The sequence below is a fragment of the Theobroma cacao genome, chromosome 8, assembly GCF_053813885.1.
Source record: "Theobroma cacao isolate CCN51 chromosome 8, ASM5381388v1, whole genome shotgun sequence".
Lineage (NCBI taxonomy): Eukaryota > Viridiplantae > Streptophyta > Magnoliopsida > Malvales > Malvaceae > Theobroma > Theobroma cacao.
The window spans coordinates 3,058,595-3,080,853 of record NC_142646.1 but is presented as its reverse complement, the minus strand read 5'-3'; the positions used below and the strand labels follow the sequence as shown (position 1 = coordinate 3,080,853).

General features: G+C 29.3%; 4 protein-coding genes across 6 annotated transcripts; all 4 read right to left on the bottom strand.

Moving 5' to 3' along the window:
* Positions 1 to 69: 69 nt before the first annotated feature.
* On the bottom strand, positions 70 to 3,058 carry LOC18591764 (uncharacterized). Of its 2 annotated transcripts, XM_088808796.1 has the most exons (7): positions 2,647 to 3,042; positions 2,437 to 2,539; positions 2,231 to 2,329; positions 2,012 to 2,053; positions 1,761 to 1,890; positions 587 to 688; positions 70 to 474 (listed from the first exon to the last, which is right to left on the bottom strand). In XM_088808796.1, the coding sequence occupies exons 1-7, from the start codon at positions 2,727 to 2,729 to the stop codon at positions 359 to 361; spliced, it is 675 nt and encodes a 224-aa protein (XP_088664922.1). In that variant the 5' UTR covers positions 2,730 to 3,042; the 3' UTR covers positions 70 to 358. The 2 variants fall into 2 exon arrangements, with proteins under 2 accessions (XP_088664922.1, XP_088664923.1); XM_088808797.1 differs by lacking the exon at positions 2,437 to 2,539 and having other exon boundaries at positions 2,647 to 3,058.
* A 7,775-nt stretch (positions 3,059 to 10,833) lies between these two features.
* LOC18591766 (uncharacterized) lies at positions 10,834 to 13,106 on the bottom strand. Of its 2 annotated transcripts, none has more exons than XM_018126172.2 (6): positions 12,671 to 13,106; positions 12,467 to 12,565; positions 12,250 to 12,291; positions 12,000 to 12,129; positions 11,395 to 11,496; positions 10,834 to 11,278 (listed from the first exon to the last, which is right to left on the bottom strand). In XM_018126172.2, the coding sequence occupies exons 1-6, from the start codon at positions 12,893 to 12,895 to the stop codon at positions 11,145 to 11,147; spliced, it is 732 nt and encodes a 243-aa protein (XP_017981661.2). In that variant the 5' UTR covers positions 12,896 to 13,106; the 3' UTR covers positions 10,834 to 11,144. The 2 variants fall into 2 exon arrangements, with proteins under 2 accessions (XP_017981661.2, XP_088664962.1); XM_088808836.1 differs by having other exon boundaries at positions 11,179 to 11,278; positions 12,041 to 12,129.
* A 2,728-nt stretch (positions 13,107 to 15,834) lies between these two features.
* LOC108663127 (pyridoxine/pyridoxamine 5'-phosphate oxidase 1, chloroplastic-like) lies at positions 15,835 to 16,775 on the bottom strand. The gene is made up of 4 exons (XM_018126173.2): positions 16,608 to 16,775; positions 16,342 to 16,524; positions 16,223 to 16,261; positions 15,835 to 15,933 (listed from the first exon to the last, which is right to left on the bottom strand). The coding sequence occupies exons 1-4, from the start codon at positions 16,743 to 16,745 to the stop codon at positions 15,850 to 15,852; spliced, it is 444 nt and encodes a 147-aa protein (XP_017981662.2). The 5' UTR covers positions 16,746 to 16,775; the 3' UTR covers positions 15,835 to 15,849.
* Positions 16,776 to 17,754: 979 nt separating this feature from the next.
* Positions 17,755 to 20,322, bottom strand: LOC18591767 (uncharacterized). The gene is made up of 6 exons (XM_018126171.2): positions 20,013 to 20,322; positions 19,807 to 19,905; positions 19,588 to 19,629; positions 19,340 to 19,469; positions 18,167 to 18,268; positions 17,755 to 18,051 (listed from the first exon to the last, which is right to left on the bottom strand). The coding sequence occupies exons 1-6, from the start codon at positions 20,235 to 20,237 to the stop codon at positions 17,936 to 17,938; spliced, it is 714 nt and encodes a 237-aa protein (XP_017981660.2). The 5' UTR covers positions 20,238 to 20,322; the 3' UTR covers positions 17,755 to 17,935.
* Positions 20,323 to 22,259: the final 1,937 nt, after the last annotated feature.

The window sequence follows — 22,259 nt, the reverse complement described above, 5'->3', positions numbered from 1 at the left end:
TTATATTCATGTGATATTGATGTGATGAGTGAAAAATATCATATTATCATACCATATCAACACTACGTAACATAAAATGACAAATGATGTTATGATTAACACAGTTAGTCAACTATCAGTTATAAGAATTTATTTGATTCAAAATAAAAATAAAAAAATTTAATTGAACACAACAATAAAAGAATAAAATTTTATTTAAATTTTTTAAAAAATATTTTGATTTTTTTTTTTTTTTTCATGATTGATTTTCAATTTTGAATATTTCTTCTTCTTTTTTAGAAAATAACCAATACGAGCCTATTGGCTTATAATCAATGCCATTACAAGCTAAGTAGCTAATAATTAAACGATTCTTGTTTTATGCTTCCAAAGCATCTTCTGTGGCTGTGGAGTATATTTCCTTTTCTTGTTTCTCAGGCAACATCCTTTGAATCCTCTCCAGGAAGCTCATCACACTCTCCAATCCTTTTTCATCTGAATTAACAACAACAACAACAAAAGGAAAAGAGATTCTATGAATCAGATGAACAAGCAAAAATCCATGCAAGTGTTACCCAAAAGGAACCATTTGCATATAGAAACCTACCAAATCTGGGAATAGTGTGGCCCTTTGGATGATGAATGACCACGGGGTCTACACAGGATTCCAACAGCTCCAATCCATATGGTTTTAAGAAATCTGTCTCTCCTGAAAAAATAAATCAAAAGAAAGGATGGCTGGAAATTAATTATTGTCCTTCCCAAAAAAGGAAGACAATTCCATATATTGTAACTAATTGTTTAAGAATTAACTAATATTAGGTTTCACCCGAACATTTGACTTGGTATATAATTCCCTGCCTAAAAAGTAAAGTTCAATCCTTCCTCTCTCAATTATTAAAAAAGACTAATATTAGGTTACAGAAAAAAATTTTATTTATTTTTAAATTAATAATTATATATAAATGCAAATATTCTTTAATGTTAAGGTTTGTAATATAAATCAGTAAATTTTTGTAATTATGATCTATAAATTATTCAATACTTTAAAATTAAGAAATATTTTTTTAATAAAAAATATTCAATGCAATTAAAATTATATTTTTAAATTGGATAAATTTGATTAATATTTATAACAAAAATATTTTTAAAGAATGCTATTCAATGCAATTACAACTTTTACTTACAAAACCAAAAAAATCTTATTAATATTTAAAATGACAATTTATAATATTTAGTATTGTATGTAATAGTATGAGATGTAACAATTGAAATTATTTAAAATGAAAAATAATAATTTAGAAATATAATGAGTAGAAATATTATCTTTTATAAGTAAAAAGTTTCTCAACCCTTGCACTTTTATATATATCAATTGTATATAAATATAAATATTTTAAAATATAAAATTTGAAGTGTAAAAAATTCAAATTTTATAATATTAATCTATAAATTATTTAATACTATTAGAATTATGAAAAATATTTTTAATGAAAGTATTTCAAGACAATTAAAATTCTTATCAACAAAACAATGAATTATAAATTATAAATAAGGATTTTTTTCCAACACTCATGGTAATTATACTCTAATTTCATCTGTAGAAGTAATATTTAATATATATTGAAAGTAATTTAATTATGAACATAATTTTTTTAGCATTCAAAATAAGTCAACAGAATTCATAAGCCTTTTAGATTTCAGCAAGCAAAACTAAAACTTTCAAAATTTTGGAAAAATAAACAACTGAAAAAGGTAGAAGAAAAATGAAATGTGCGCACCTAGGAAGTGGAGGGATGGGCACTGAATGGGGGAAGAATACGCTTTCTCTGCCACTGATTCGGACTTGAACTTAGCCCCTCCAATTATTATCAAATACTTTATTTTGGGAACTTTTGTGAGAGCCACACCCTGCAACCACACCCAATCATGTTGCACGAATCCTTAACTCTTATGGCTCCTAACAAAGGTTTAAAGGAAAAATAATAATAATAATAATAATATCAAAATGGGAAGAGCAGTATCAACGCACCTTCGCCTGCAGTCCAGGCAACCCACATGACAAGATAGCTCCCTGGAATTATAAAGTTGTAAAATGCACATGTCATTTGTTGTTACTTGGTAATAGTACCTTTTTGTTTTTTCAATTGGGATGCATAAAAAAAAAAGAGACAAGAAAGGGAACTTGAAGATTCCTTCAGTTTCTCGGCAAGCAAACAGAAACCCAGACGTTAAGCCCAAGAAAACACACCTGTGAGAAACCAAGGAGACCGTCGAATGGTCCTTGCCTGATCATAATATCTTCGATATAAGCAAGACACTCTTCAAAGTTTGTGTAACTCGTAAATTCCTGCAATATATATGAAACCGCGTTTCTTTTTTATCCGGGGGAAAAAAAAAACACAAGGAAAATAACAGAAATATCTAAGAATAAAACGTGAAATAGTGTTTGTTTACCTTATTGAACTGAAACCACTCGTAATAAGGAGGATCAAAGATCCCTTCAACGTCGGATTTCCCCTGTGCCGGAAAAGGAGCATCAGGGTAAACTCGTAAATTCCTGCAATATATATGAAACCGCGTTTCTTTTTTATCCGGGGGAAAAAAAAAACACAAGGAAAATAACAGAAATATCTAAGAATAAAACGTGAAATAGTGTTTGTTTACCTTATTGAACTGAAACCACTCGTAATAAGGAGGATCAAAGATCCCTTCAACGTCGGATTTCCCCTGTGCCGGAAAAGGAGCATCAGGGTAAACTAGATCAATCTTTTCCAACACTGATTGAGGCCACTTTGTCTCTATCTGTTTCTTGAGAATCGCTCCGCTTGTTCTGAATCCATGGAGGCAAAGAAATCTTGGCTTCCTGGCAATCTCAGCTTCACTTCCCATCTCCTTTAACAATATTCCAATGTTTCTGCTCTGTTTTTTTATTGGTTTCCGTTGGTTTTCTGAGGCCTTTATTTGTTTTTCTTTTACATGGGTTCCTGCAATTCTGCAATTTATAGGGCAAGGACGAGGATACCGTGTAAGAATGTCGCTAAACACGTGCGAGCGAAAGGCTGCAAGTTCTAATTGGACTAGTCCCAGCCCCATCCCACTCGAATTGGGAAGAGGTGTTGGGAAAGTCAAGTCAAACGTAATGACGGTTAATAAAGCTAGTTGGACTCTTTTAGACGGCTATGATCTGTCGGATGTTTCTGATTGTGAGCTGGTAGCCCGTTACCTTCCTCGTGTTTGAACAACCCCGGATTACATATTCCCTGATATCATTGTTTTTTATAATGCTTGAAAGATTTTTAAATATTAAAAAATTTTAAATAAAATTCTATCTCTTATTTCTATTTCAGTCAAATTTATATATTTTAATTTTAAATCAAATAAATATTATAATTAAAGATTAATTAATTATTATTAATTAAAATATCAATTATCATTTTGTACTCACTTAACATAAATTTGAAAGGTAAATAATATTACATGGTCATATCAGTATGTCATTTTATTACCTATCACAACATATCCATATGTTAAGTCAATAAGTCACAAATCTTACATCAGTAAAAAATAATGTGAGTATTGAATATATAAACATGAGTTTTTTACCACTTATTAGAAATATTTTTTGAGTTGAGAATGTGAATTTGTGATTTATAGGTTTACTTAAACTTTGAATGGTTTTTTGGTTAAGGATGTAGACATGTAATTTATAAGTTTAGTTAAACTTTGTTTTCAAAGTTTAAAATCATACGAAGTTGAGTTTAAGTTTTAACTTGTGATAAGTGATATTAAAGTTGGCCCATAAAAAACATATTTGATAAATGATGAAAGATCCATGTTTATATACCCAATATCTATCTATCTCTTATTGATGTGGGACCCGTGACATTCTATCTCACTCAATTATACAACGCTCTCATTGCATTGATTCTTTACTGAATTCTACGTCACCTAATTATGTAATGTGCTTTTTACCCACGAGATTAGGTTTAATTTTTGGCTTGTGACACAGTGCCTTGTGTTATAGAATGATAAATTATTTATTAATTAAAAATAATTAATCAATTATTAATTATAAATTTTATTTTTTAAATAAAAATATAAAAATTTAATTAAATATAATAAAAAATTTAATTTAATTAATTTTTTGAATTTCTTTTGATAATTGTTAATTGTATATATAAATCGTTTCAAGATAAAAACAATGCACCTAAATGCCACGACTATATCTTAGTAATAATAATAATAGATAATTAAAGTACTAATTGGATGAAGTGCATAGAACATAAAAGCCTTACAAGAGAATTGTAAAATTGTTACAATTATGAGATCACTGTGCATCAAAGTCATATTCCTAAAATTGTTCCTAGTCATTGTATTTTCAAGACAGGGTATTGACAATGCTCAAAGACTGATACATGTTAAGCCTCCTTACTTAGGAAGTAAGCAATCGATCTCATAGATTGAAGTATATGGGATACTTGAGGATAACATGTAGGTGCTTGTTAAATAACAAGTTCACTGAACATGATCCGCTATGAGAACTCCATTTGGTATTTCACTCAAGTGTTTATGGAAAATGTTCTCATGTGATAGTCGTGCAACTAGTCCTTGGACTTCAGACATCAGGTCATTTTGTATGAAAATGACATACTTTGATTTCACCCATACGGGTTTGGAGGTGACCAAATGCCTAAACAAGGTGTTTTTGAGTATGCCATGAAACATGCGAAGGTGAATGAGTGGTCAAGAGAGGATTCATCACCCCAAGTAATAAGAGGGGATGTATCTCACTTGTTCTCAATTCTTGATTAACATGTATAAAGTCTTTGGCCAAAGCATGATGAATTTGAGGAAAGTTAGTTTCCTGAATTCATAAGGTTAGTCATGAATTATGAGAACTAATATAAAATGTCATAAGTAAACACCGAGCCATGCTTAATGTCATATCCAGGATATTTGATGAAATAACCGTATTGCACTGAGAAGCTTATCACTAAAGGACTTTGTCAAATTCTTTAATTGACTCTCTAACATTTGGATGATCATAATGTATTACTAGATGTTGTTCATGATCTATAAATATAAATCAATTGTCAAATTGATATTTGATTAGTATTTATATTTATTGTCAACATGTTAGAAGCCTAATGGGTCACACACATTAAGTGACATGACTAGGATTAAATAAGGATAATTAATTAAGTTAGACTCAATTACAATAGATCAAAATATAGTGAGAAATTAATTAAGTTTACAGAGACTTAATTAAATTAAAATACAACTGTTGTATTTAGGGTTACTACTTAGTTTTGCTATATAAATATATCATATTAGCAAATTAAAACTCTAAGCCTCCAACCATTTTTCAGCCGTTTCATAAAATAAGAAAAGAAAATAGTTTTCTTTGTCTGGCAAAAATAAAATTCGGTAATAACTTTTGGTCTTTTTGTTTTAGAAACAAACCTTCCTAGCACAAGTAAAATCCTACCTTTGAGAAGGTCTTATTCAGTCACTGTGTGGATTACTGTTAGAGGCCAAATACTTGGGTGACTAAAGATTTGACAAATCCTAAAGGTGAAAAAGAAAATATTTTAGATTTAATTAGCTCTTGATTACGATATCTAGAGTAAGGTTTGTAACTCTTAAATTTATGAGTGTTCATAATTAATTTGAAAGTTACATGAAAACACAAACATTGATCCTGTAAGATTCAGCTGTTTCTCTTATTAAATGCTAGTTTATTTTTTCGCTACGTTATATTTTTAATTTATTGATTATTTTCATATTTGAGTATGAGGTCGAATCCCAACAGTGGTATCAAAGCTTTTGTTTGATGTTTTTCATGTAATTTGCATGCTTGATTCTTGGTGATAATCAGTAAGATTGATTTGTGTATTGATTTGATATATATTAATTTTAAAGACTTTCTTTAAAAATTTTTTCTATTTTAATTTAAATCTGGACAACATGTAATTTAATTCATTAAAACATGTTTTAAAAGGTTTAAAATCATGTTTAGTTGAATAATTAATGAATGGATTAAAAGACTTGCGAAGCCAAGTTAAAACTGAATAGTTTTGAGGTGTTTTAGGGACTAATGCGTCGATTATTTTTTATTAACATTGGGTAAGTGTTATGAACAGTTTTTAATTTTTAAATATTAGTTTTATCAAATTAAATTACTGCATGTTTCAGCTAGACTTGATTTAGTATGAAAAAGAATCATAAAATCATGTTTTCGGATTCCAAAAACAACAAAGATTCAATGCAAAAAATTTTGGGCAGCTATGATCAGTTTTGGTGGCTTAATTCTTCATGAATTTTATGTTTAATTGTTAAACACACTTGCTGAAAATTTTCAGCAGCTTTTTCATGAGTTTGACTCATGATTTATGAAGTTTTAGGAGCACTTAAATACCATTTATTTTAACTTTGAGTGATTCCTAAAAAATAGGTAATTGTTTCCTACTTTAAAAGCAATTTCAAAAATTAAGGATAGAATTTTAATTTTTGGTGATTTATAAAAAATAAAAAATTATTTCTTACTTTAAAAGAAATTCTTAAAATTAAGGATAGTATTTTAATTTGAGAAATTCATAGGAAATAGTTTCCTACCTTACAAGAAATTCTTAAAGTTATGTGATAGCATTGAACTTTCCTTAAAATTTTGGTTTGACTAGAAGTTTCTAAAATTTGTTAAGTCACCATTTAGGAAATTAATCCATGTTCTAAATGTTAGAAATTAAAATGTTGTCTTAGATATATTTTAAGAAGTTTACCTAAAATAAAAAGATTTCCAAGATTAAAAGGAATTTTAATTATGGAAAGAATTAAAATGGAAAGTCTTAAAAAGGAAATTTTATTTCAATGAATTTCTAATTAGAAATGCGGAGTAAAATGTTTACTTTAAGTGTTTTGAAAATGAGAATTTCTTAAACACTCATTTGAAATAAAAGAATACCAAATATTTTGAGTCTAACACTTTAAGTGAATTAATTAATATTTTTGTCAAATAACACATAAGATCACCAAGCGATATTGAGCTTGCATTTATTTCTATGCTTTTGATTATGATTATAAAGCACGAGGATGATTATAGACTTAGACCTTAGAAGATTAGGTCATATATGGTTAAATGTATTTCTCATGTTATTTATTTTAAAATAAGATCTACGCACCCTGCCTTATCTCTATTTTCTTTGAGTTGTAAAATTCTTTTCTCACCTAACTCCCCTCGAATGTAACTCAAGGTTTCTTGATTATAAAATGTAATTAGTTACTTTAAAGTGTAAAACTAAGGTTAGATAGAAAAATTTTTGTAACTTGAAGATGAAGATCCCAAAGGTGCCATGGAAATTCAAGGAGATTACAAGCAAAGCTTGAAGACAATGTTTGTGTAAATTCCCTAGGAATTTGACCAACTAATTTCCTTAATGGTTCGAGGAAATTAGAATTAGTAAAGTCCATAATCATCCTAGTAGTTGGCATGAGATAGATTTATTTTTCAGTATATATACATGATATATGTGAAATGTGATAAATGCTATGCATGTCAACAACAACATCAAATCAATGAGACCTTAATTAATGAATTAATAAATAAAAATCCCTCATTAATATATTGAGTCAGAAAGTTACCTTCCACTATATAACAAGATAACTAGGCTACTCTTTTAATTGGAGGCTTGTTGAGTCACTCAATGCCAAACTTTTACACAAGTACGTTTGAGTTATTGGTGGGTCTTACTCAACTAGTACCATGTTATTTGGATGTGTCACACATGACCGTATAGTATTAGAGGCATAGTTAGGCAAAATGTATGTGATGCATTTAGACAAAGAGTTGTCACCTAATTGATCTAGGAGTTATATAAGATATGAATGGTAAGCTAAGTTATCTACTTAATTAGTTTCATTATGGCTTGTTGAGTCACTCAAGGTCATAGTGGGATGAAAAGAGTCTTAGCTTAATAAGAAGTTTAAAGGTTAAATTTCTCGAAATAGTAGAGGAGGGCTATTATTTTGATAAAATATTGAGAATAATCATATAAGATTCTAAAACCTTATCTTTATGATTATATAATTTACGTTAATGACTAATAATCATATATGTTGATTTATATAAGATATAAATCCATCATGGTGAATAGTTTGTCACTTAGAAGCATACTTGATGCAAAGAAGTTAATAGGCCCAAATTTCATTGACTGGTTTCATAATATCAAGATTGTCTTGAAACAAGAGAAAAAGGCTTATGTTCTAGATGGACCTGTTCCCAAGTAACCTAGAGATGATGCTACAAATGAGGAAAATGAGGCCTATAGAGTTTATATGGATGATCTCAATCAAGTCACATGTGTGATGTTGGCTAGTATGGCTCTAGATCTTTGAAAGCAACATGTAGCCATGAATGCCCTGGATAATATCCTGAACCTTAGAGAAATGTTCAATAAAGAAAGTCGCACAACGAGATTCGACATTTCAAGGGAATTGTTCCGATGTAAAATGTCTTAGGGAAATCCAGTAAGGCCTCATGTGCTTAAGATGATAGGATAAATCAATCGACTTGAGCAGTTGGGTTGGGTTATGGATCATGATTTGAGCATAGACCTTGTACTTTCTTCACTACTAGAGAGTTATTCACAGTTTGTGTTGAACTTCAACATGAACAACATTGAGGTAATCCTTTCAGGTTTATTGAATATGCTCACACAGGCTGAGAACACCATAACGAATGAGAAGCCTTCAGTTCATCTTGTCTCTTTTAAGAAAAATAAAAATAAGAAAACAAAATTTTCTAAAAAAGACAATGATGAAAAGGTATTAACTTCAAAAGGTATGAAGCCTATTGGAGGAGTGAAGAAGGACAATGACAATGACAAATGCCATTTTTGCTGCAAATTGGGCATTGGAGACCCAATTGCAAGGATTATCTTGAATCCATCATAAGGAAAAAACAAAAGGAAGTTTCCACATCAGGTATGAATCATATGATGATTTATTTTTCACTACTTGGTATATGATACCTTACTCTTTATTAATGGTTTTATATGTATGACATATTGAAGAAACTAATGACAAGGAGCGGTGAAGAATAGGATCATGAAAAGGACAACCTTAGTTGATGGTGATCAAGCTTGACGACCTAGATTAGAGTGGGGAATAATAAATAATTTTAGAACATTGAATGTTTCATGGCATGATTACCAATATGAGATGTTTTGGTTTTGGGGCTATGGCTAAATATTTTATTTTATGTTTAGGAAACATAGATTTATATTTTGCTAGCATGAGATGCTTATCTTATATATATATATATATATATTTATATATTTACATTACATCTCATTTTATTTTAGAATTGTTTTAAATTATTTATCCTTAAGTATAACCTTGCATATATGATAATCAATACTAAGTCATAATGATAAGAGCATTGTGAGATTATTTTTCTTTTGATTATGAATCAAAAAGAAAATTAATTAGTTGACTTAGATAAAATTGAGTCATAACTTAATGAATTCATAATAGGATTATGAACATATTTAGTCAAAGAGTATTCTTAATGAAATCTTGGATCTAAATTAAGATTGCTTAAAACTAAATAACAATTGATTATCATATTGAATTCATAAGAGATGAATTGCAAAGCATTCCAAACCCAATAAATCGCATGAACTAATCTTTGAGAGGATTTCATCCCATAACCAATGATAAATGACTAATGACATGTAAGTATACATAAAAGTTATGGATAACACACCCCAAAGGAAAGTAAATAAGTTTACTTGGCAAGATTTCTATACATGATAGAAATAGTAGGAGCTAATGACACTTTAAAAATCAAAGGTTATGAAATTATGAGATCCAATAGATAAGATCTATGCATAAAAACTAATTTAATGGGATGCATAAGGATGCATAATTCATGAGATGAATCCATTAAATACAAACCATTAGTAGGATGCATATTGATGCACTACTCATATAAGATGAGTTTACTAAATAATCCAACATGAATGATTATATAATAATCCTTATTCAATGTAATAAATTCAAAATAGTTGAATACGTTGAATAAGATAAACATATTTTGTGCACATCATAAGGTTAATGGGAATAAGATAAGTTACTCATTAAAAATGCATACGATACATTTATCAGTTTAAGAAAAACAAAATGGGACTAAAGAGTTAGAGCCTAAAAAGAGACTCAACAAAAGAATTTAAGATGACATGTTAAAGGAGTTTAACATAAAGAGAATCCTAAATGTTAAAAGTGACATAAAGTCATGATTGAGCAGTTATATTGGAATGGTTCCAAAACAAGAGATAACTACATGATTATATCTATAATCTGATATAAATCTTTTGTTTAGGCCACAAAAGATGAGATATTTAAATCATTGGTTTAATGAACTAATAAATGATTCTGAGTTGTTAAAGTAATAATAAGAGCCATAATAATGGAATCAAGATCTAGTTGTGATCTAAATTAGTATATCGATTATGACAATGGAGATTGTCAAACATATAAATTAACATATTCTCAAATATTGCAATTTGAATTGTCCTAATAGAGACACAATCGCTAAGTGAAAGAGTTTGAAATTGGATACGTTAATAATTGACTCAAGTGTAAGTGGGAGATTGTTAGTATATGCCCTTGAGCTAATTGGATTGATCAAGAAATATATATATATATATATTGTCATTTAATGCATACTTAATTGCATAATTATATGTGATAGAAGTTTTTTTTCATGTTAGTGCAATAATAAGGAGTTATTAAGTATTAATAATAAGATTCGACAAGAACTTTTGTTTTTTTTGTTTTAAAAACAAAACTTACTAGCACAAATAAAATCTTATTTTTGAGAAGGTCTTATTCAATTACTGTGTAAATTACTGTTAGAGACCAAACATTTGGATGATTAAAGATTTGACAAATCCAAAGGTGAAGAAACAAATATTTTGGATTTAATTGGCTCTTGATTATAATAACTAGATCAAGATATGTAACTCTTAAACTTACGAGTGTTTATAATTAATTTAAAAGTTACATGAAAACACAAATATTGATCCTGTAAGATTTGACTATTTCTTTGATTAAATACTAATTTATTTTTTTATTATATTATATTTTTAATTTATTAATTATTTTTATATTTGAGCACGAATTCGAATCTCAATAATATTTTCTATGGCTGTGGAGTATATTTCCTTTGCTTGTTTCTCAGGCAACATCTTTTGAATCCTCTGCAGGAAGCTCATCACGCTCTCCAATCCTTTTTCATCTGAAATTAACAACAACCAAAAAAAGGAATAGAATAGAGATTCTACGAATCAGATGAACAAGCAAAAATCCATGCAAGTTTTACCCAAAAGGAACCATTTGCATATAGAAACCTACCAAATCTGGGAATAGTGTGGCCCTGTGGATGATGAATGACAACGGGGTCTACACAGGATTCCAACAGCTCCAATCCATTTGGTCTTAAGAAATCTGTCTCTCCTGAAAAAAAAAAATGAAAAGAAAGGATGGCCGGAAATTAATTATTGTCCTTCCCAAAAAAGGAAGACAATTCCATATATTGTAACTAATTATTTAAGTATTAACTAATATTAGGTTACAAATAAAATTTTTTATTTATTTTTAAATTAATAATTATATATAAATGCAAATATTATTTAACGTTAAGGTTTGTAATATAAATCATTAAATTTTTGTAATTATGATCTATAAATTATTCAATACTTTAAAATTAAGAAATATATTTTTTTAACAAAAAGTATTTTTTTTCTACACTCATGGTAATTATACTCTAATTTCATCTGTAGATGTAATATTTAATATGTATTGAAAGTAATTTACTTATTAACATAATTTTTTTAGCATTCAAAATAAGTCAACAGAATTCATAAGCTTTTTAGATTTCAGCAAGCAAAGCTAAAACTTCCAAAATTTTGCGAAAATAAACAACTCAAAAAGGTAGAAGAAAGATGGAATGTGTGTGCCTAAGAAGTGGAGGGATGGGCACTGAATGGGGGAGGAGTACGCTTTCTCTGCCACTGATTCGGACTTGAACTTAGCCCCTCCAATTATTATCAAATACTTTATTTTGGGAACTTTTGTGAGAGCCAGACCCTGCAAACACACCCAATCATGTTGCACGAATCCTTAACTCTTATGGCCCCTAACAAATGTTTAAAAGAAAAATAATAATAATAATAAATTTTCAAAATAGGAAGAGCAGTATCAACTCACCTTCGCTTGCAGTCCAGGCAACCCACCTGACAAGATAGCTCCCTGGAATTATATAAAGTTGTAAAATGCACATGTCATTTGTTGTTACTTGGTAATACTACTGTTTTTTTCATTTGGGATGAATAAAAAAAACAGAGACAAGAAAGGGGACTTGAAGATTCCTTCAGTTTCTCGGCAAGCAAACAGAAAACCAGACGTTAAGACCAAGAAAACACACCTGTGAGAAACCAAGGAGACCGTCGAATGGTCCTTGCTTGATCATAATATCTTCGATATAAGCAAGACACTCTTCAAAGTTTGTGTAACTTGTAAATTCCTGCAATATATATGAAACCGCTTTTCTTTTTCATCCGGGAAAAAAAAAACACAAGAAAAATAACAGAAATATCACAGAATAAAACGTAAAATAGTGTTTGTTTACCTTATTGAACTGAAACCACTCGTAATAAGGAGGATCAAAGATCCCTTCAACGTCGGCTTTCCCCTGTGCCGGAAAAGGAGCATCAGGGTAAACTAGATCAATCTTTTCCAACACTGATTGAGGCCAATTTGTCTCTATCTGTTTCTTGAGAATCGCTCCTCTTGTTCTGAATCCATGGAGGCAAAGAAATCTTGGTTTCCTGACAATCTCAGCTTCACTTGCCATCTCCTTTAACAATATTCCAATGTTTCTGCTCTGTTTTTTTATTGGTTTCCGTTGGTTCTCTGAGGCCTTTATTTGTTTTTTTTTTTTTTTACATGGGTTCCTGCAATTTATAGGGCAAGGACGAGGATACCGTATAAGAATCTCGCTAAACACGTGCGAGCGAAAGGCCGCCAGTTCTAATTAGACTCCTCCCAGCCCCATCCCACTCGAATTGGGAAGGAGAGGCTGGGGAAAGTCAAGTGAAACGTAATGACGGTTTATAAAGTTAGTTGGACTCTTTTGGACGGCTATGATCTATCGGATGTTTCTGATTGTGAGCTGGTAGCCCGTTACCTTCCTCGCGTTTTCCCTGTTTCCACGAGAAAGGCGTGTGTTTGAACACCCGCGGATTACATATTCCCTGATATAATTTTTTTTATAATGCTTGAAAGAGTTTTTAAATATTAAAAAAATTTAAATAAAATTTTATCTTTTATTACTATTTCAGTCAAGTCTATATATTTTAATTTTGAATCAAATAAATTTTATAATTAATTATTATTAATTAAAATATTAATTATCATTTGTACTCACTTAATATAAATTTAAAAAGTAAAAAATATTACATGATTATATCAATATATCATTTTATTATCTATCACAACATATCCATATTTTAAGTCAATGAGTCACGGATCTCACATCCGTAAGAGATGAGGTGGACATTAAGTATATAACCATAAGTTTTCTACTACCTATTAAACATGTTTTTTAAGTTGGGAATGTAAACTTGTGATTTATAGGTTTACTTAAACTTTAAATGGTTTTTGGGTTAAGAATGTGGACTTGTAATTTATAAGTTTACTTAAACTTTATTTTCAAAATTTAAAATCACACGAAGTTGGATTTAAGTTCTAACATGTGATAAATGGTATTAGAGTTGGGACAATAAACCCAACCTCGTGCGGCAATAAGCTTAATCAATATGTCTACGTTCTCAATCCAAAAAATATGTCTAATAGGCAGTGAAAGATCCATGTTTATATACTCAAGACCCACCTATCTCTTACTGATGTGGGATCCATGACATTCTACATCATCCAATTATGCAACACTCTCATTACACTTACTCTTTAGTGGATTCTACCTCACTTAATTATGTAATGCGCTCTTTATCCACAAGATTATGTTTAACTTTTGACTTGTGACACAGTGCCTTGTGTTATAAAATGATAAATTATTTATTAATTAAAAATAATTAATTATAAAAATTTAATTTAATTAAGTTTTTAAATTTCTTTTGATAATTGTTAATTGTGTATATAAAACGTTTCAAGATAAAAACAATGCACCCAAATGCCACGACTCTATCTTTGTATTAATAATAATAATAATAGCTAATTAAAGTGAGGCTCACCTACCAACATGTGGTGCTGGTGCCATTTTGTGGACTGCAAAGTTCAATGTCTACATTAAAACATGTACTAGTATTTATTTATTTATTTCGACTTTTTAAAAACTTTCATTTTTTTAAATAACCTATACATGCACTTATTATAATATATAGACACTATACAAGTAAACAAAAATATTCATAGTTCATTTCGTGATCTCTCCAAGTTAAACATGCAATAAAAAAAAAACAAACATGCAAAGGAACAACTAACGCTACCACTCTCGTCGCTCGGATCCCTAATATTTTTTATTAAAATTCTTTCAAGTTATTAGTGCAAAACTACTAACTAATTAATATCTGAATTCCGCTCTAATGAAGGTCGACAACTTCACATGCTTTAGCTAATTATTTTTTTATGAATATATATGTTTAAGTATAAATAAATTACAATAACAATAAAATTATTTTCAAATTTTATTGCATAATTATTATATAACATATATCAAACCAACACTCGAATGATTGTATACACACAAATTTTACATCAAAACTTAGATTAAAAGTTCGAACACAAACATAAAGTTTATTTATTAAATGCCCACATCGTGATTCATCTTCGAAACGTTTATTCAATTTATTAATTTTGGATATGTCCCATCTTATAATTGGATAATAATTTTTTTTTTATAAATTTGTAAAAAGAAAATTCATTTTTTTTGTCAATCTAGATTTAATTTTTGTGGAAAAATACTTCAAGAGTAAAATTCGGTTAATACAAGGAGTACGTATCTAAAATCAATCAAAAAGAATTAGACTCAAGTAAAATTTCAAAATACCCTTAATCATATCAATCAAAAGACGTTTAATAAATAAATAAACACAAAATTAGATTAAAATTAAATATAAAAGGAATTCAAATTTGGGATTTAAAGGTTTAATGTGCTTTTCCTTTTTGCTATTCAAAAGATTAAAAGGAAAAAAAAAAGTGTGAAGGAGGGATGAAAAAGTGTTGGTTTCAAAATTTCAGTTGAATTTGCTTAGCTTAGACTCCATTTGGCAATACTCTTATCTGAATTACTAAATGTTTAATGGTGGACGACAAGCCTTCAAAGCCAGCATGTCGACCCGAGGCCTTAAATCTTAAAAGCCGCATTCGCGCGTAAATAAAACTGTAGAAGACAGGTTGGACCTAAGGAAAAAAAAAAGGAAGAAAACGGTGCAACAGAAAAAGAGAAGTTTCCAGCACCGTAGGATTATAAACTAAGGGTAGATCTATCTCCCAACAGCGTCATCAACCTTTTGTTTTATTATTATTGTTTAAAGAGTAATTCGGAAAAATAAAACTAGAATACGGCTCCGTCATTGCCAACTCTCTCGAAATTTCAAAAATCCAGCGAGCTATCGGGTCAATTTTTTTTTCCAATACGATTTGGATATATAGGGGGAATCAAGGACGAAGTTACCGTTGTAAAGCATGCAACGCACAGCGTGAAATTATTTGGCAACTTTGGCTGGATTTGTGATTAATTGAGTACGTGTTAGTGAGTTAGCCGAGCGTTTCATTGGGCGTCTTTATTTCTTAGCTACCCGAGCGTCTACACGTGGCAACATGCATAATATATATATTTGACATTCTCGTATTATACTCGCTTGGTTTATAAACCTGCAACAAGAAAAGCTCCTTTTGAAGGCTGAAAAAAACATATAAGATGAAGCACAATTGCTGATTAAACAATATATATATTTGACATTCTAGTAGTAATGTAGCAAGATAAGTAAAGAAATCAGCTCAACATCGATAAAAAAGGAGCAGAACCCTTTAATCGGAAACTCCTTATGCATGCTTAGGTCAACTTAAAAACAAGGATATTTTGTATGTTTGAATTAGCATATGGCAAGTTGGCAACCAGAGAAATTCGATAAACAAAATAGAAAGAGGTATTAGCCATTACCTCAGCCATCGATGTGGCGACGCTTAAACCAGCTAATTCCTGACAATTGACATCAACTAAAACCGTTCAACAAATGTATATATAAGTAATTAATGAGTTTAAAAAAGCGAGTAACTAACCATTAACTGATCAACGCTAAAGCCAAGAGGACCCATGAGAATCTCATCAATCTCGGCAGCTTCTCGCTGAGTTAGGTACGTAATAGAACCCTGATTTTGCAGCGACGACGCCATTCCTCCCACTTTACCGGATTTCGAACACAACGCTCGGATTGCAGAGCAGGAAATTGGACACAGAAAACCCTGTTAATCAAAACAACATTATCTTACTTGTTAAAGGGTTGGATAGATGGATTTGAGGAGAGCGAGAATGAGAAGCTTTTTACCGAGGAGAAGCGAGGGAGATAACCAGAAGGTTTGGCTTCGTAAATTGAAGAAGGAGAGCTACAATAAGCGAGAGGGAATGGTGCTTGGGTGAGAAGCGAGCATATCATTCTTCCGCCTTTGCGTAACACTCCCAACATTGTTTTCCTTTGTTTTAGATTATCTGAATTTTTTTTTTTACCGGTTAGATACATAAAAGTAAGAATAATAAAAACAATACCATAAAATTATAGTACTACATATATTTGTTGTTATGAAAAACATCCAAAAAAAAATAAAGATAAAATAATTCAAAAAATTTAAGTAAATAGAAAAACATAAGAATTAAACAAGACTCAATGTGTGGCAAGAACTTTAAAATTTTACAATTGAATGTTGATAAAAAAAACACGATTTAGAATTTTAATCAATTTAAAATTCAATATTTGTCAAAAATGAAAATACTGGCATAATAAGTTTATGATTTGGTCTTTTAATTTTTGGGATATTATATTTTTTTTGCAATAAGTTATTTCTTTTTTTAATAAATTTATAAATATTATCTTTGATAACACTTGAAAGTAGAAATGACTCCACCTAAAATAAGAAATTTAAAATTATACAACTATTCGAATGTTATTCAAAAACAATATTTAGAATTTTAATCAATCTAAAATTCAATATTTGTCAAAAATGAAATTGCTGGCATCATAAATTTATGATTCGGTCTTCTAATCTTTGGATATTATTTTTTTTGCAATAAGTTATCTCTTTTTTTAATAAATTTATAAACATTATTTTATTATTTTTTATTGTATGGAGAAATAGAACTCCATTGCATAACTTGGGTGGATTGCTAAATTTTTTTTGGTATAATATTTTAAAAAGTCATTGAATTATTTAAATAATTTTTTATTATTTAATTAAATTTTTATATATATTTTTTGAATTATTGATGACTAAATGATAATAACTAAAACACCTCTTATTATTTTTATATTCATGTGGTATTGATGTGATGAGTGAAAAATATCATATTATCATACCATATCAATACTACGTAACATAAAATGACAAATGATGTTATGATTAACACAGTTAATCAACTATCAGTTATAAAAATTTATTTGATTCAAAATAAAAATAAAAAAATTTAATTGAACGCAACAATAAAAGAATAAAATTTTATTTAAATTTTTTAAAAAATATTTTGATTTTTTTTTTATTTTCATGATTGATTTTCAATTTTGAATATTTCTTCTTCTTTTTTAGAAAATAACCAATACGAGCCTATTGGCTTATAATCAATGCCATTACAAGCTAAGTAGCTAATAATTAAACGATTCTTGTTTTATGCTTCCAAAGCATCTTCTGTGGCTGTGGAGTATATTTCCTTTTCTTGTTTCTCAGGCAACATCCTTTGAATCCTCTCCAGGAAGCTCATCACACTCTCCAATCCTTTTTCATCTGAATTAACAACAACAACAACAACAAAAGGAAAAGAGATTCTATGAATCAGATGAACAAGCAAAAATCCATGCAAGTGTTACCCAAAAGGAACCATTTGCATATAGAAACCTACCAAATCTGGGAATAGTGTGGCCCTTTGGATGATGAATGACCACGGGGTCTACACAGGATTCCAACAGCTCCAATCCATATGGTTTTAAGAAATCTGTCTCTCCTGAAAAAATAAATCAAAAGAAAGGATGGCTGGAAATTAATTATTGTCCTTCCCAAAAAAGGAAGACAATTCCATATATTGTAACTAATTATTTAAGAATTAACTAATATTAGGTTTCACCCGAACATTTGACTTGGTACATGATTCCCTGCCTAAAAAGTAAAGTTCAATCCTTCCTCTCTCAATTATTAAAAAAGACTAATATTAGATTACAGAAAAAATTTTATTTATTTTTAAATTAATAATTATATATAAATGCAAATATTCTTTAATGTTAAGGTTTGTAATATAAATCATTAAATTTTTGTAATTATGATCTATAAATTATTCAATACTTTAAAATTAAGAAATATTTTTTTAATAAAAAGTATTCAATGCAATTAAAATTATATTTATAAATTGGATAAATTTGATTAATATTTATAACAAAAATATTTTTAAAGAATGCTATTCAATGCAATTACAACTTTTACTTACAAAACCAAAAAAATCTTATTAATATTTAAAATGACAATTTATAATATTTAGTATTGTATGTAATAGTATGAGATGTAACAATTGAAATTATTTAAAATGAAAAATAATAATTTAGAAATATAATGAGTAGAAATATTATCTTTTATAAGTAAAAAGTTTCTCAACCTTTGCACTTTTATATATATCAATTGTATATAAATATAAATATTTTAAAATATAAAATTTGAAGTGTAAAAAATTTAAATTTTATAATATTAATCTATAAATTATTTACTACTATTAGAATTATGAAAAATATTTTTAATGAAAGTATTTCAAGACAATTAAAATTCTTATCAACAAAACAATGAATTATAAATTATAAATAAGGATTTTTTTCCAACACTCATGGTAATTATACTCTAATTTCATCTGTAGAAGTAATATTTAATATATATTGAAAGTAATTTAATTATGAACATAATTTTTTTAGCATTCAAAATAAGTCAACAGAATTCATAAGCTTTTTAGATTTCAGCAAGCAAAACTAAAACTTCCAAAATTTTGGAAAAATAAACAACTGAAAAAGGTAGAAGAAAAATGAAATGTGCGCACCTAGGAAGTGGAGGGATGAGCACTGAATGGGGGAAGAATACGCTTTCTCTGCCACTGATTCGGACTTGAACTTAGCCCCTCCAATTATTATCAAATACTTTATTTTGGGAACTTTTGTGAGAGCCACACCCTGCAACCACACCCAATCATGTTGCACGAATCCTTAACTCTTATGGCCCCTAACAAAGGTTTAACGGAAAAATAATAATAATAATAATATCAAAATGGGAAGAGCAGTATCAACGCACCTTCGCCTGCAGTCCAGGCAACCCACATGACAAGATAGCTCCCTGGAATTATAAAGTTGTAAAATGCACATGTCATTTGTTGTTACTTGGTAATAGTACCTTTTTGTTTTTTCAATTGGGATGCATAAAAAAAAAAGAGACAAGAAAGGGAACTTGAAGATTCCTTCAGTTTCTCGGCAAGCAAACAGAAACCCAGACGTTAAGCCCAAGAAAACACACCTGTGAGAAACCAAGGAGACCGTCGAATGGTCCTTGCCTGATCATAATATCTTCGATATAAGCAAGGCACTCTTCAAAGTTTGTGTAACTCGTAAATTCCTGCAATATATATGAAACCGCGTTTCTTTTTCATCCGGGGGAAAAAAAAAACACAAGGAAAATAACAGAAATATCTAAGAATAAAACGTGAAATAGTGTTTGTTTACCTTATTGAACTGAAACCACTCGTAATAAGGAGGATCAAAGATCCCTTCAACGTCGGATTTCCCCTGTGCCGGAAAAGGAGCATCAGGGTAAACTAGATCAATTTTTTCCAACACTGATTGAGGCCACTTTGTCTCTATCTGTTTCTTGAGAATCGCTCCGCTTGTTCTGAATCCATGGAGGCAAAGAAATCTTGGCTTCCTGGCAATCTCAGCTTCACTTCCCATCTCCTTTAACAATATTCTAATGTTTCTGCTCTGTTTTTTTATTGGTTTCTGTTGGTTTTCTGAGGCCTTCTTTTGAATTTTTTTACATGGGTTACTGCAATTTATAGGGCTAGGACGAGGAGGTTACCGTATAAGAATCTCGCTAAACACGTGCGAGCGAAAGGCTGCCAGTTCTAATTAGACTAGTCCCAGCCCCGTCCCACTCGAATTGGGAAAGAGAGGTTGGGGAAAGTCAAGTCAAACGTAATGACGTTAACAAAGTTAGTTGGATTCTTTTGGACGGCTGTGATCTGTCGGATGTTTCTGATTGTGAGCTGGTAGCCCGTTACCTTCCTCGCGTTTTCTCTGTTTCCACGAGAAAGTCGCGTGTGTTTGAACTCCCGCGGATAACATATTCCCTGATATTATTTTTTTTATAATGCTTGAAAGAGTTTTTAAATATTAAAAAAATTTAAATAAAATTTTATCTTTTATTACTATTTCAATGAAGTTTATATACTTTCATTTTAAATCAAATAAATATTATAATTAAAAATTAATTAATTATCATTAATTAAAATATCAATTATCATTTTGTATTCGCTTAACATAATTTGAAAAGTAAAAAATGTTACATAGTCATATCAGTATGTCATTTTATTATCACAATATATCCATATGTTAAGTTTATGAGTCACGGATCTTACATTAGTAAGAAATTGAGTGGGTATTAAGTATATAAATATGAATCTTCCACCACTTATTAGACATATTTTTTGAATTGGCAATATGAATTTGTGATTTATAGGTTTACTTGAACTTTGAATGGTTTTTTGGTTAAAAATGTGGACTTGTAATTTATAAGTTTATTTAAACTTTATTTTTAAAATTTAAAATCACACGAAGTTGGGTTTAAGTTCTTACATGTAATAAGGTATTAGAGTAAGCTTAATCACATGTCCACGTTTCAATCCAAAAAACATATTTGATAGGTGGTAGAAGACCTATGTTTATATACCTAAGATCCACTCATCTCTTACTGATGTGGGATCCATGACATTCTATTTCACTCAATTATGCAATACTCTCATTGCCCTGACTCTTTACTGGATTCTACCTCACTTAATTATATAATGCGCTCTTTACCCACGAGATAAAGTTTAACTTTTGGCTTGTGACACAGTACCTCGTGTTATAAAATGATAAATTATCTATTAATAAAAAATAATTAATCAATTATTAATTATAAAATTTTTTATTTTTGTGAGTGACACAAAAAAGTGCACATCCAAAATATATATAAAAATTTAATTAAATATAATAAATTTTTTTACTTTATTTAATTTTCTAAATTTTTTTCGATAATTGTTAATTGTGTATATAAAACATTTCAAGATAAAAACAATGCACCAAAATGCCACGATTGTACCTTAGTAATAATAATTATAGCTAATTAAAGTGAGGCATGCAGACCCTATTAAGAACATGTAGTGCTGGTGCCATTTTGTGGACCACAAAGTTCAATGTCCACATTAAAACATGTACTAGTATTTATTTATTTCGATTTTTAAAAAAATTTCATTTTTTTAAATAACCTATACATGCACTTATTATAATATTTAATTAAATATAATAAAAAAATTAATTTGATTAATTTTCTAAATTTATTTCAATAATTGTTAATTGTGTATATAAAACGTTCAAGATAAAAACAGTGCACCCAAATGCCACGACTATATCTTAGTAATAATAATAGCTAATTAAAGTTAGGCTCACCCACCCTATTAAGAACATGTGGTGCTTGTTAGATTCGGTAATTTTAGACACAACACGTTAACATGACACGAAAAGATATAGTATTAAACATATTTTGATTTAGCCTTAACGTGTTTCGTGTTTAATTATGTTTGACATGATTAAGACATGAAAAATTTCGTGTTTTAAGTGTCAGACACTAGTAACACGTTTAAACACATTTAATTAATCATATTAATCGTGTTATTGTGTTTAAACGTATAAATATGTTTAATCGTGTTATCGTGT

Bases quoted from the DNA above. Each gene is read 5' to 3' on its own strand.
- LOC18591767 (XM_018126171.2), bottom strand. From the start codon at position 20,237: ATGGGAAGTGAAGCTGAGATTGCCAGGAAGCCAAGATTTCTTTGCCTC. The intron at 19,470-19,587 runs GTGCGTTGATAC...GTGTGGTTGCAG, and splicing joins TGCCTGGACTGCAGGCGAAG to GGTGTGGCTCTCACAAAAGT. The intron at 18,269-19,339 runs GTGCGCACATTT...TTATTTTTTCAG, and splicing joins CTCATCCCTCCACTTCCTAG to GAGAGACAGATTTCTTAAAA.
- LOC108663127 (XM_018126173.2), bottom strand. From the start codon at position 16,745: ATGTTGGGAGTGTTACGCAAAGGCGGAAGAATGATATGCTCGCTTCTC. The intron at 16,262-16,341 runs GTTAGTTACTCG...GTCAATTGTCAG, and splicing joins TTAGCGTTGATCAGTTAATG to GAATTAGCTGGTTTAAGCGT. The intron at 15,934-16,222 runs GTAATGGCTAAT...TTCTTGTTGCAG, and splicing joins TCGCCACATCGATGGCTGAG to GTTTATAAACCAAGCGAGTA.
- LOC18591766 (XM_018126172.2), bottom strand. From the start codon at position 12,895: ATGGCAAGTGAAGCTGAGATTGTCAGGAAACCAAGATTTCTTTGCCTC. The intron at 12,292-12,466 runs GTGTGTTTTCTT...ATATAATTCCAG, and splicing joins GTCTCCTTGGTTTCTCACAG to GGAGCTATCTTGTCAGGTGG. The intron at 11,497-11,999 runs GCACACACATTC...TTTTTTTTTCAG, and splicing joins CCCATCCCTCCACTTCTTAG to GAGAGACAGATTTCTTAAGA.
- LOC18591764 (XM_088808797.1), bottom strand. From the start codon at position 2,871: ATGGGAAGTGAAGCTGAGATTGCCAGGAAGCCAAGATTTCTTTGCCTC. The intron at 689-1,760 runs GTGCGCACATTT...TTATTTTTTCAG, and splicing joins CCCATCCCTCCACTTCCTAG to GAGAGACAGATTTCTTAAAA. The intron at 475-586 runs GTAGGTTTCTAT...TTGTTAATTCAG, and splicing joins CCACACTATTCCCAGATTTG to ATGAAAAAGGATTGGAGAGT.